A 12,053-nucleotide genomic window follows, 5' to 3' on the forward strand; every position below is an offset into this window, starting at 1 on the left:
GCCCGGCACGGCTCGGCACGGCTCGGCACGGCTCGGCACGGCCCGGCTCGGCCCGGCTCGGCACGGCTCGGCACGGCTCGGCACGGCTCGGCACGGCACGCCGCAACACCCCCCCGCCCCGCCGCGCCCCGGCGGCGCGCCCGGCCCCGGCGGCGGGGCTGAACTGGGGGAAGCGCAAGGGCAGGGCGCGGGGGGAGCGTCGGGGGCGGGGCGCGGCGGGGTTGGCGGGCGGTGACGGCGGCGCGCTCTGATTGGTGCTCTCGCCGCGGCAGGGGCGGGGCCGCTCGGCTCTCGCGGGAGCCGGGGCGCAGCGCGCCAAATTCCTCCCGCGGCGGCGGCGGCGGGGATGCGGCGGCGGGGCGGCGCGGGGCGCGCGGAGCCGGGCGGCGGCGGCGGCGACCCCGACCCCGAGGGCGCGAGGTGAGGGCGGCGCGGGGAGTGGGGGCGGCGGCGGCACCCCGGGGGCGGCGGCTGACGGCGGCGCGTCTCGCAGGGACGATGGCCCCGCGCTGTCCGCCCTCAAGCGCCTGGAGCGGTCGCAGCGCACGGAGCGGCTGGACGCGCTGTTCGGCTTCGAGCGGCCCGCGGAGCCCGGCGAGAGGACGGGCTGGCTCATCAACATGCATCCGGTAAGGGCCGGCGGGGCCTTGGTCGGCTGGTTGACCCGATCAGCCCTGGGTTGGGGGTGGCGGGGCCCGGGAGGCCCGTGGGGGCTGCCCACGGAGAGGCGCCCGCGGGCCCAGGCCCGCCCCGCTGAGGCTGCGTTGCCCGTGTGCAGACAGAGGTGCTGGACGAGGACCGGCGGCCGGTGAGCGCTGTGGACTACTACTTTGTCCAGGAGGATGGGAGCCGCTTCAAGGTGGGTCCGTGCCCAGGTGCCTGGCCTGCCCGCTGCCCCCTGGGCGCCCACCAGCAGCGGGGAAACACGGCTGTCACCTGTGTGCTCTCTCCTAGGTGGCTTTGCCCTACAGACCCTACTTCTACATCGCCACCCAGCAGGTGAGAACAGGCGCGGAGCTGTGCTCTCTGAGCCCCTCGGGTGGTGCAGCTCCCCAGGATGCAGGACCCTGGAGAGCTGCAGGGGCTCGTGGGCACCCTGGTTTGGGATGAGAGAAACGCGGTGACAGTGCGTCTATCCATGGTTTCCTTGGGGTGGTTGGAGCAGAGCTGGGGTGGGAAGTGGCCATTGGCCATGCTGGGGCTCTTCCAGGTTCATTCATCGTGGTGAGGAGCTATCCCCAACGCTGCCTGTTTCATACTCTCCCCTGATCTTTTTCTTAGTTCTCAAATTGTTTCCCACAGCCTGGGCAGTGGTGACCATCTGCTCTCACCCCCCTTTTCATCTGCGATACAGACATTCACCTTGTGAGCTGCAAACCTGGGCCCAGTCTGACCACTCTGTCAGCTGTCAGCCAAAACCTCCCTGTTGGAAGGGACTAGTTTTGGGGCCAGCTCCTGTCCTTACCTTGCTGTGCCAGCACCCAGAACCACTTTTGAAGCCGTCTTCTCTGGTAGGGCAGTGCCTGGCTGCGGTGCTCAGTTGCAATTCCTTCCCAGGGCTGTGAGCGAGAAGTGTCCTCCTTCCTTTCTAAGAAGTTCCAAGGGAAAATTGCAAAGCTGGAAACTGTCCCCAAAGAAGACTTGGATCTGGTCTGTATTCCTCTGCCCACTGTACTGTTGAGTAACATCTTTTTCTGACTCTGTCTAACTCTGCTGAATATAAGTAAAATAGAGAACTGTCCTGGTGGGAGGAATCTTCAAAGATCATCTAGTCCGGCTGCCTGACCTCTTCAAGGCTAACCAAAACCTAAAGCATGTTACTGGGAGCATTGCCCAAATGCTTCTTGAACACTGACAGGCCTGGGGCATCAACCACATACATCTCTTGAGTGCTGAAGGGAAACTGTATGCTTGGCCTCAATTTCCTAGCGCTGTTTGCACTGCACATCAGAAATGGATTGCTTATTGTTTGTTGCTTACTGATAGTAACTAATATGCTTTTCCATGAGCACATTATCTTTTTCATAGCATGTTCTAGACATTTCTTGAATTACAGCATGATTGCAGGGTGGTAGAATCCCGGGGCGATGGGTAGGAGAACTGCTTCTCTTTGACCAGTTCTTCCTGGCTGCCCCTTTGTGCCTTGAGGCACAGGGGCTGGCTGGGTTCTTCATGCAAAGCACAGCTCCCTGTCTACAATGCTGTCGAACAGACTTCCTCACTCTTCGGTACCTCTTCTTTTGCCAGTTCTTCTACCTGTATCAACATAGTTTCCCTTCCCCACTATTGCTTTTTACAGCCATCTTCCCCTGTCCCTCAGTACTCTTTCCACCCTTATGATCTCATTACTTTGTAGCCAAATCACTTGGTGGGTCTGAAGCGGAACTACATCAAGCTGTCCTTCAACACAGTGGATGACTTGGTGAAGGTGCGAAAAGAGATTTCTCCTGCTGTAAGGAAAAACAGAGAGCGAGACCAGGCGAGCGATGTCTATACGTCCATGCTGTCAAGGTGAGAGTTCTTAGGACAGCTGATCCCTGGTATTAAGTTCCCCTTGGATGTTTCTTAGCTCTCGTTTAGACAGGGATTTTCATGCCTGGGCACTAAATTAATGTGTGCCACTGTCACCACTCTGCAAGATGATTCTTGCAGCTCAGTGACAGAGACATGCTGCACCTCAAGAGGGCCTCAAAGCCTCTTTGTGATGTCTTGAACTAGTACCTCTGCCTGTAATCTTAATAGATTCACTGATCCTTGAAAAAGATTGCCCAGTGCCTCCCAGATCACTGAGAATATCCTTGTTACTGGCTGTGACTATAGAGGGGGAAAAAAAACCCACCTTTTTCTATCAGAATGACAAGCTGGACTCTTGTTTACAAAACTAGAAACACAGTATAAAACACACTTCCTAAAGTCTACCAGAAAATGCAAGTGGAAAATTCAGCCTTCTCTTTGGTTTCCTGTCCCTGAAGTCTGCTTTCAATTGAAACATATCTGAGGAAGAAGAGTCAAGGGAAACGAGCATTTTCTGCTCACCTGAAAGGTGTATTTTTGCTATTCAAAGTTACTCCTGGCTTGCCCCATTATCCTTAGGCTTGTTACCCTACTTTATAAATCCAGATCTGTAGAACGTATTCATTATACAGGCATCTGTGGATTTTTGTCTGTACCTCTACATAGATGTAGCACAGAAGTATGACCAAAGGTGAATTGAAGATGGGGAGTTGACGGGGTGGTGTAGCACTGCCTCGTGCTGTCAGTCCTGAGAACCATCTTTCCACAGTTTTTGTACTAAGGGGAAGTGTTTCTCATTCTATTTACCATCTACTGCTCTTGCGATGTTGCTGCCGCCATGCTGCTGTCACTTACATTGACAATGCTGCTATGTCCGAGATGTGCATCAACCTACTTATACACAGTGGCTGATGTCCTCTGCTCCCTGCAGTGCTCTGGCTGGAGGCAGCCTGACCACAGAGGAGGAAGGAGCCTCAAAAAAGATTGCCAACCAAATGGACAACATTGTGGATATGCGGGAGTATGATGTACCCTACCATGTTCGCCTCTCCATTGACTTGAAGATCCATGTGGTGAGTAAGGAATAGAGAAATTGGAAAAGCTTTGTTTTCTTGCTGCTGTGCCCCTGAAGTGCAGGTGTGATAGAAATTTTCTCCCTTTCTCTTCAGGACCTTTATAAAGGTGTCCTTGACAATCAGTTAACGTGTAAAGTTTGGTCCTGTACTGCTGGGCTTTTTTCTCAGTTAATGACACACAGAAAAGTTAAATGATTGATGTATACCCACAGTTTGTGCATTTCTTCCCAAGTATACTTAATTTTTGGAGTTCTGTTCACAGTATACAAACAAAAGCATTGCTAGGAGCCAGCCTGGCAGTAACGCACTGCTGACCCTTCTCTATTGCTAGGCTCACTGGTACAACGTGCGATACCGGGGCAGCACCCTCCCTCCAGAAATCACCCGCCGAGATGACCTCGTGGAGCGACCAGTAAGCGTTTGTCAGGCAGGCTGCAGTCTGTCCCTGTACATGACTTGTTTTTCTCTTAGAAGCTGACTTGCAGCAGCAATTTCCAATATACATCTGGTGTTAACCCCACAGCATTGTTGGGGCAAGTTTTGTCTATGGGCTTGGGTAGTGATATTAGTTTGGGTTGATAAAGCAGTAAAATGATTACCGGGGGGGGGGGGTCTGGCTTACTTGCTGCCCCACCACTAGGCCTAGCAAGCCTGATGAGAATCACTTTTACCTTCAAATCAGTTTTAAAATGTTTTAATATGTTTGGCCTTACTCAGGATCCTGTTGTTCTTGCCTTTGACATTGAAACTACCAAACTCCCTTTGAAGTTTCCTGATGCAGAAACAGACCAGATCATGATGGTCTCCTACATGATTGATGGGCAGGTAATGGAACAACAGTTGCTTTTATGTTTCAGCAGCAGAGCTGGGGAGCAGGCCAGTGTTTCACCTCTGGCCCCGCTTGCTTTGCTGCAGACTACTGGGTGTTTAGCCAATGGATCTGGAAATGAAATTAAAGTCTGAATGATACGTGAGAACTTCATTTTGTGCTTTATGGACCCCAGCTCAGGCTGATGGTTCTCCTCCAAGGGAATTTGGAGAGCACAGAAGACATTTCTGCTGTCCTGTGTTGTCTGCCTGTGGCTTCCTTTGCTGAAGTGCAGCTTTGGTCAGGAGCTGATTCCCGAACAGTTGCTTCTACCTGACAAAAGCTCTGACTGTCAAAGCATGTGGGGTTTATCCCCAGCAAGAGAAAAATGTTTCATCGTTTGGACAGCATTTTCTGTTTGCCTGCTAACCTGTCTCTGGTGCAAAAGGAATGTGAGTCCTCCTAACTGATTCTTTGTCACCATCCTAGGGCTACCTGATCACAAACAGGGAGATTGTCTCCGAGGATATTGAAGACTTTGAGTTTACTCCCAAGCCAGAGTATGAGGGACCATTTTGTGTCTTTAACGAACCAGATGAAGTAAGTAGTTTTTACCTGGTAGATACAGCTGCTTCTTACATGCTTGGTTCTCTTGTTGGCCAAAGATAGCTTATTGCTCAGTATTCTGCTTCACTGGGAAATATGGTAGGCCCTGTAGGTTCAGTCATGGTTTCATTTCTTGTTAATAATGGTAAGACAGATCAGGTTCTGGCTAGGTGGGGAGGAGAGCAGAAGGGTGGAGTAAACTGTATTATACCCAGTGGCTCTCTGTGAAGGAAGTGAAGTGATTTCATATTTTCCCCTTCTGTTTCATACTAGGCTCATTTAATCCAGAGGTGGTTTGAACATGTCCAGGAGACCAAACCTACTATCATTGTCACATACAATGGAGACTTCTTTGACTGGTAAGATCAGGAATGAAAACTAACCTGGTTTCTACTGGGAGAGTATGACATGAGCTGTGGGTCAGAGTCAGGTACCAGTCTCGATATCTTTCCCCTTCTGTAGCTCACAAAGGGGCTGTGTGTGATTTGCTGTATGTGATCCATGCTGATTATCCAGCTAGTATGAGTAACTCAATGAATCCTGTGTTCAGTAGCTTTGAAGTATGAACTTCTGTAGAGTCCCATTCACTTGGTCAGGGGATTGCTGAGCTAATTCTAAATCATTGTCAATTTGGCAGTGGTTGTATATTGATGAGCCTAGTGTTTGAAAGTGGAGAACTGGAAAGGGGATTCAAAAGAGAAGAGGAATAACAAGGAGGAGCACTGGCGAGCCTTTGGGAAGCGAGATAAGATAGGTCATAGAGCTCTGCCTTCTGGTAAACAACATAAGCAATTAGCTTTGCCTCTTCGTTCATCCTGTAATTCTGCGCTAAAGGAAGCTTTCACTGAGCCCAGATATGGGCTTCATCTCAAACGGTTGGTGGAGATGAAGGAAAATGGCTATTGTTTCTTCTCTTCCATACTGCCTCTTTCCCCAGGCCCTTTGTGGAAGCAAGAGCAGCAGCTCATGGAATTGATATGTATCAGGAAATTGGATTTCAGAAGGACAGCCAGGGAGAGTACAAAGCATCACAGTGCATCCACATGGACTGTCTAAGGTATCGAATGCTACCACATAACTGCATCTTAGATTTATATCAAATAATAGATTATAAAACTTTATAAATAGATAATAAATTATAGATTATAAATCTTTCTATTTTAAGATTTTATAAATCTTAGATTTACATAAAATACCTAAAGTTAATGTATTTGAACACTATACTCCTGTCTCTTCGAGGCTTGCACTTATCCTACCTCACTAGATTGGCATAGTAGTCTGTTTCTTTGCCCTGATGCTCCCCTTGGCACGCTCTTCACTACAGAAGCTGTGAAGTCTTCACCATGCTAGCCTGAAGGGCTAATTCTGTTCGTGCAGTCTGTTGCTGGCTTACACGAGGTGTCTGAGATCTGACCTGAGCAGCAGATAAAGAGCAGGATGAGATTAGGCCATTGTGGTTGGGCAGGGACCATATCCTGGCTCACCGGCCTGCCTGGCACAGGGAGAAGAGGAAAGGACATGTGTGCAAGAGACTGCAGTCTGTCTCAGAAGCTAAGGTTTCTGTGGGGGTTTCCTCCCCTGGACCAGTGTCTGAGCTTTGGAGGATGGCTGGCTGTCTTTGCAATGCTGATGGCTTCTCTTCCTGTAGTTAAATCATTGAGGTATGAAGTGGGAATGCTGTAAATCTGAGCAATGGCAATGTTTGGATAGTGGGCTTGTCCTGGTCAGGATTTCAGTGCATTAGGAGAGATGCAGAATGTGCAGCCTCTTATTCCACCACTCTTGGATCCTCTGCTCTCAGCTGTCCTTGTTCTGTGTGAAGTCAAGGTCCTGTTTGCATGCCTGAGCCCTTTCTGAAGGTAAGGGCTGGCTTCTGTGCACAGATTGGCATTTTCATTGTTCTGTCCAGGTGGGTGAAGAGAGACAGTTACCTCCCAGTGGGAAGTCACAACCTGAAAGCAGCAGCTAAAGCAAAGCTGGGCTATGATCCAGTGGAGCTGGACCCTGAAGAGATGTGCCGGATGGCTACAGAGGAGCCTCAGGTATTCCCTCCCTGTGCTGTATCTCCTCTGAGCAACTGGAAAACAATCCATGGAAGTCTACAGCACCTGCAATATCACTGAGTCTTAAAGTATTACAGAATGTCTTTGCTTAAAGCAGTGATTTTTGAGAAATTAACTCAATCTGTTTCTCCAAATTTCAGATACCTTTGAAGCACTTGAGCTTGTGGGGAGAAAGGAGGGGATTTCTTTGAAGTGTTTCTAACAGAGGCATTGCACTGCATCCTATTTACATCAGTGCAAGGTGTCAGAAATGACCTGAATTAGGAACACCATGACTTTCTGGAGGGACATAAAACAGGCTTACTGCTCAAGGTTGTTGCAGCAGAGCAGGTTATGGACAAAGGCATGGGGTATATAGTTGGACGAGATGACCTTGAAGGTCTTTTCCAACCTGTAACTTCCAATTCTGTGATTTCTGCTGAAGCCCTCAAGGGTTCAAGCCCATCTTTGCATGCCTGGAGTAGCCTCCTGATTGCAGCATCTGTGCAGATACATGCATTGAGCTCATCTTCACTATTTCTTTAATTCAAAACTGGCGCATAGCTATGCAATTAGAGCTATAGCAGGATGTCCTTCTAAGCCAACAGAAAATTATTTACTTCCTAGGGTATGTAGAAGTATGCCTTTCCCTTCTGCCTGATGATATGGGCATGTACAGCAGGAAACAGTAAAAGATTGTTTTCATTGAGTTGCTGTATCACATATGATAGGGACTAATTTGGCTCTCATTCTTCCCCAACAGACCCTGGCCACTTATTCAGTGTCCGACGCAGTTGCTACGTATTACATGTATATGAAGTATGTGCATCCTTTCATTTTTGCATTGTGCACCATCATTCCCATGGAGCCTGATGAGGTGAGTGCACTCCTGAAATGACAAATTGCCTGCTGGGCAAAGAGCTGCATCCCCCACAACACAGTGATGCACTGGCAAAAGGACAGATTCCTACCGCCCAGGTCCATTCCCATCCATGACAGTAAAGGAGGGAGAGTGGACTTGGAGGCTACTCCATTTTCCTCCACAGTCCTTGGACATTTCAAGGGCCCATGAACTGGTGGTGCCCAGATTCAGCTGATTTTTACTTGGGACTGTAGCCATGAAAAAGCTGGATCTCCTGATCACTATTCTGTCCTTGGCTTTAGGGAGGATCATAGACAGGAAGCTGTCTATGCTGAACACATAGAAAATGTCCCTTTGTCCTCACACTGGTGTATTTTATAAAGGCTCCAGATGGTGGAGTAGGGTCAGAAGACAGACGACAGCAGACATTTGGATGTCTTTATGCTGTGATTATACATAGACTGCTATGAGCTCTAACTCTGACAGTGCATCAGCCATCGCTGTCCTCCTATAAAGTATTATTATGCATAGCTGAAGCAAAGGAGTTTTGCTTTTTCCCCTACTCTGATCATCCTGGCCTTGCGCAGCAGTATTGCTTGCTGCATGGTGTAATCACGAGTTTGTCACCAGCTGAAACGTTTCAGTTCACTGGTATGGCAGCAGGGCTGGCCTGTTACCAGCAGCACTCTGCACAGCACTTCTTTTTGAGTCCAGATTTGATGTCTCTCTTGCAGGTGTTACGGAAGGGTTCTGGGACACTGTGTGAGGCACTGCTGATGGTTCAAGCCTATCATGCCAACATCATCTTCCCCAACAAGCAGGAGCAGGAATTTAACAAACTCACAGAGGATGGACATGTGCTGGACTCGGAGACATATGTAGGAGGCCACGTGGAAGCACTGGAATCGGGAGTTTTTCGCAGTGACATCCCCTGCCGCTTCAAAATGGTAAAGGGCCTTGCAACAATCTTCTCTCTCCTTGTCTGCTGAGCATGGTGGTCTGGAATTATCTCCACTGGTATTAACGTTCCCTGTCTGCTTTTGCTGGGGTTGGGCAATACCTCCTATACTCTAGGAGACCCTATATTCTGCTTGAACACCTGAAGGTGCTTGGAGCTGAGCTGCAAAGGGATGTGAACTCTTTGTGGCCTCAAACTGACCGTCTGCCCCATCCCGGGGGCAGCCAGTGTTTGCAGCAAGAGAAAGGAGTGAAGTGATTTTGTTTGGTTTTAAGCCAGTGGTCTTTGGAAGAGATGTCTCCGTCTTCCTGTGCCCTTGGGATTCTGTCTGCCCTGTCCTTCTGCTTCCCAAACCAAGCTTCTTTTGAACCCTTGCTTGGACCTCCTTCACCTGGTTAAAGCTGCTATGTTATCTCTGTCACCTTCCCCTCTGAGATGCATGCTTTGTGCTCATGGACTAAGTTTTTAGAGGCAGCTCTGCTCTGCTGTGTGGTGCACCACACTTTGCTGTACGCTTCAGTGGCTCTCATCTGATAAACGATCACAGGGGAACATGCGCCACATGTATAAAAGGATCCTTCCTGTTCAGTCATCTCTCTCATGACAAGTGCTGCACCGTTAAACACAAATATACTCTGCTGCTCGTTAGCTGTCCCATGAGGCCTCCTATGCAGGAGAGCTCCAGAGCGTGAGGCGCTGACCTTGTCCTTTCCCTGTGTTGGGTTTGTGCTCCACTGTTAGTGGCCTAGACCTTTGACAGTGCCTTGACATGTTGTCCTATGCTTTGGTCTCCAAAGTCGGGCCAGGACACCAGCAGTGCCTCCTCCAGGCAGTGCCGGGGTGGCTGTCTGTCCTGGAAGCAGTCTCAGTGCTGTTTCCGTGCCCCTGCAGAATCCTGCTGCCTTTGACTTCTTGGTGCAGCATGTGGAGAAGACACTCCGGCATGCTATTGAGGAGGAGGAGGGTTTGCCACTGGATCAAGTCACCAACTTCCAGGAGGTAAGTTGTTCAAGCCCTGACGTGCAGGGCATGTCTGGGCTTTCTGGGGAAAGCTGTGCTGTGAGGCTGGAGCTGCAGCGTGGCCGTGTCCTGTGCGCATAGGTCAGTGTTGTGTAATGGGTGTCTTCAGCTCTAAGCTCTGCTATGCGTATGTCCATGACTTATTTCCTGTTCCAGTAGGGAACATAGGCATAGGCTGGGGGCAAGGCTGTGACCCTTATCCTGAAAGTATCTGGTGAGAGGTTTCACATTTAAAGTTCCTGTTTGAAAGCATTTTATACTCTGTGGAGAGAGACAAAGAAATTTTATCTACAACCACCTGCAAGGTAGATGATGATAATGGATGTTCTAAGCAGCCACCTCCTCCAGCCGCTCCAGCCCAAGATTCTCCTCCCCAGCTGCTGGAACCCAGACTGGCCATCCAGGGTCTCTTGCCCCAGCTGCACGATTTGACTGCTACTTTCCCATCTGCAGGTTCAACCACTAGCAAAGCTGAGCAGAGATCTGAGAGGATTTAGTGAGCAGATAGGACAGACTGTGGTGATCGGGCCCAGAACTCAGCTGAGGGCACCAAATGGCCGTTTTACTCACAACCAGCCCCTGTTATGCCCTTTTCTGTCTATTCCCTGACTTGGTTCCTTCCCAGACCCGTCCTGTAAACATTCATTCATAAGTTTCATGTAGTCCCACAGGCTGCTTCTTAAATATCACAAATCCTCATGTTTCTCCTGTTTCCTCCCTTATTAGGTACAAATTCCAGGGTTGGCCCTCTCCAGAGCTGTGCCTGGAGTTTGTTAATGGCCCCTCAGTTATTGACTGGAGACTCTGGTTGTTGGCATTGTCTCCATTGTTCTATGTGCACCGAAAAGGTCCTTGGTCCTTGACTGGCCCTTGATAACCTCTAGGAGCAGATGCTCTCCACTTCCACACCTTTGCTGATAAAGCCTACCATGGAGGTCCAAAACAAAACCTTACATGACAGAGGAGTCCTACTGCTGCTCTTCCTAATGCTTCTCCTTTGGCCCTTTAAATACTTCCCCATCCCCCAGAGTCAGTGGCATGTGTAGAAAGACCGAATTCAACATTTATTTGGCTCCTTACCTCCCTATCAGAGTTTCACTTCTTTTTCTCCCCACAGGTTTGTGACGAAATCAAAGTCAAACTGAATTCCCTGAAGGATGTCCCTAACAGAATTGAGTGTCCCCTTATCTACCATTTAGATGTGGGGGCCATGTACCCCAACATCATTCTGACCAACAGATTGCAGGTGGGTAACATCAGGAAACATCTCTCCTATTTTGTCTTTCAGAAGATCTCTCTGGTCCCTCTGATTTGATCCCCTTAAATCCTTGATCCAGCAGATCCCATCTCTGCTCAAGTCAGGGGCTTCAAGTAAGGGTGGGTCTAAAATTCAGTCAAACTGCCATGGATGTCAGGTCTGCAGAGCAGAAAGGTCTGTCAGAGGTAGAGCTAAAGGTTCAGGTAGGACTCTTCCAAACAAACGAAACATCTATTGTTTTTGCTGTAACTTGTGTTCCTGTTCTCTGAGAAGCAGAACTTACAGTATATCATCTCTTTGCTCATATATGTGCTCTTTTGCCACCCTACACCTGTTCAGTTTTGATATGAATCATGGTTTAAAAGCAGAGCTGTGTTCTCTAACATCTGCATGTCTGTTACTTGTTTTCCAGCCCTCAGCAATAGTAGATGAGGCCACATGTGCTGCCTGTGACTTCAACAAGCCAGGTGCCAACTGTCAGCGCCGGATGACATGGCAGTGGAGAGGAGAATTCAGTAAGTACAAAAAGGACCTTGCTATCCAACTCAGTGAGGCTGAGACTAATTCCTGCTTCTCCCCTGGAAAACTCATAGTTGCTTTTCTTTGCAGTGCCTGCAAGCCGCAGTGAGTATCACCGCATCCAGCAGCAGCTGGAATCTGAGAAGTTCCCTCCCCTGTACCCCGATGGAGCACCCCGGGCCTTCCACGAGCTCTCCCGTGAAGAACAGGCCAAGTATGAGAAGAAGCGACTGGCAGGTAGAAGTCAATGTCATGATCTGGCGTAGTGTTTTGCAACCTAAACTGTAAATGGTGTGCATCAATAATTGGTGCTTTGGGGTTAGCTTGCTCATGCTGGATCAGATCGAGTCTGATCTCAAACTATGCAATGAAAATTCTTCTCCAGGATCC

At 49.5% G+C, this 12,053-nt stretch overlaps 1 protein-coding gene across 1 annotated transcript in view; it reads left to right on the forward strand.

Moving 5' to 3' along the window:
• Positions 1-289: 289 nt before the first annotated feature.
• Positions 290-12,053, forward strand: part of POLE (DNA polymerase epsilon, catalytic subunit) — a 33,065-nt gene continuing 21,301 nt past the window's right edge. Inside the window, exons 1-19 of the mRNA XM_083803315.1 lie at positions 290-420; positions 494-629; positions 779-859; positions 955-999; positions 1,558-1,650; positions 2,357-2,511; positions 3,446-3,587; positions 3,922-4,002; positions 4,308-4,415; positions 4,888-4,998; positions 5,278-5,363; positions 5,942-6,061; positions 6,914-7,046; positions 7,810-7,923; positions 8,643-8,855; positions 9,758-9,865; positions 11,004-11,132; positions 11,557-11,659; positions 11,754-11,900. Of these exons, the coding sequence (XP_083659441.1) occupies positions 347-420; positions 494-629; positions 779-859; positions 955-999; positions 1,558-1,650; positions 2,357-2,511; positions 3,446-3,587; positions 3,922-4,002; positions 4,308-4,415; positions 4,888-4,998; positions 5,278-5,363; positions 5,942-6,061; positions 6,914-7,046; positions 7,810-7,923; positions 8,643-8,855; positions 9,758-9,865; positions 11,004-11,132; positions 11,557-11,659; positions 11,754-11,900 (2,179 nt within the window). The 5' untranslated portion in view covers positions 290-346. The remainder of the gene's footprint in view (positions 421-493; positions 630-778; positions 860-954; positions 1,000-1,557; positions 1,651-2,356; positions 2,512-3,445; positions 3,588-3,921; positions 4,003-4,307; positions 4,416-4,887; positions 4,999-5,277; positions 5,364-5,941; positions 6,062-6,913; positions 7,047-7,809; positions 7,924-8,642; positions 8,856-9,757; positions 9,866-11,003; positions 11,133-11,556; positions 11,660-11,753; positions 11,901-12,053) is intronic.

Source organism: Anser anser (assembly GCF_964211835.1).
Source record: "Anser anser genome assembly, chromosome: 18".
In the NCBI taxonomy this organism is placed as follows: domain Eukaryota; kingdom Metazoa; phylum Chordata; class Aves; order Anseriformes; family Anatidae; genus Anser; species Anser anser.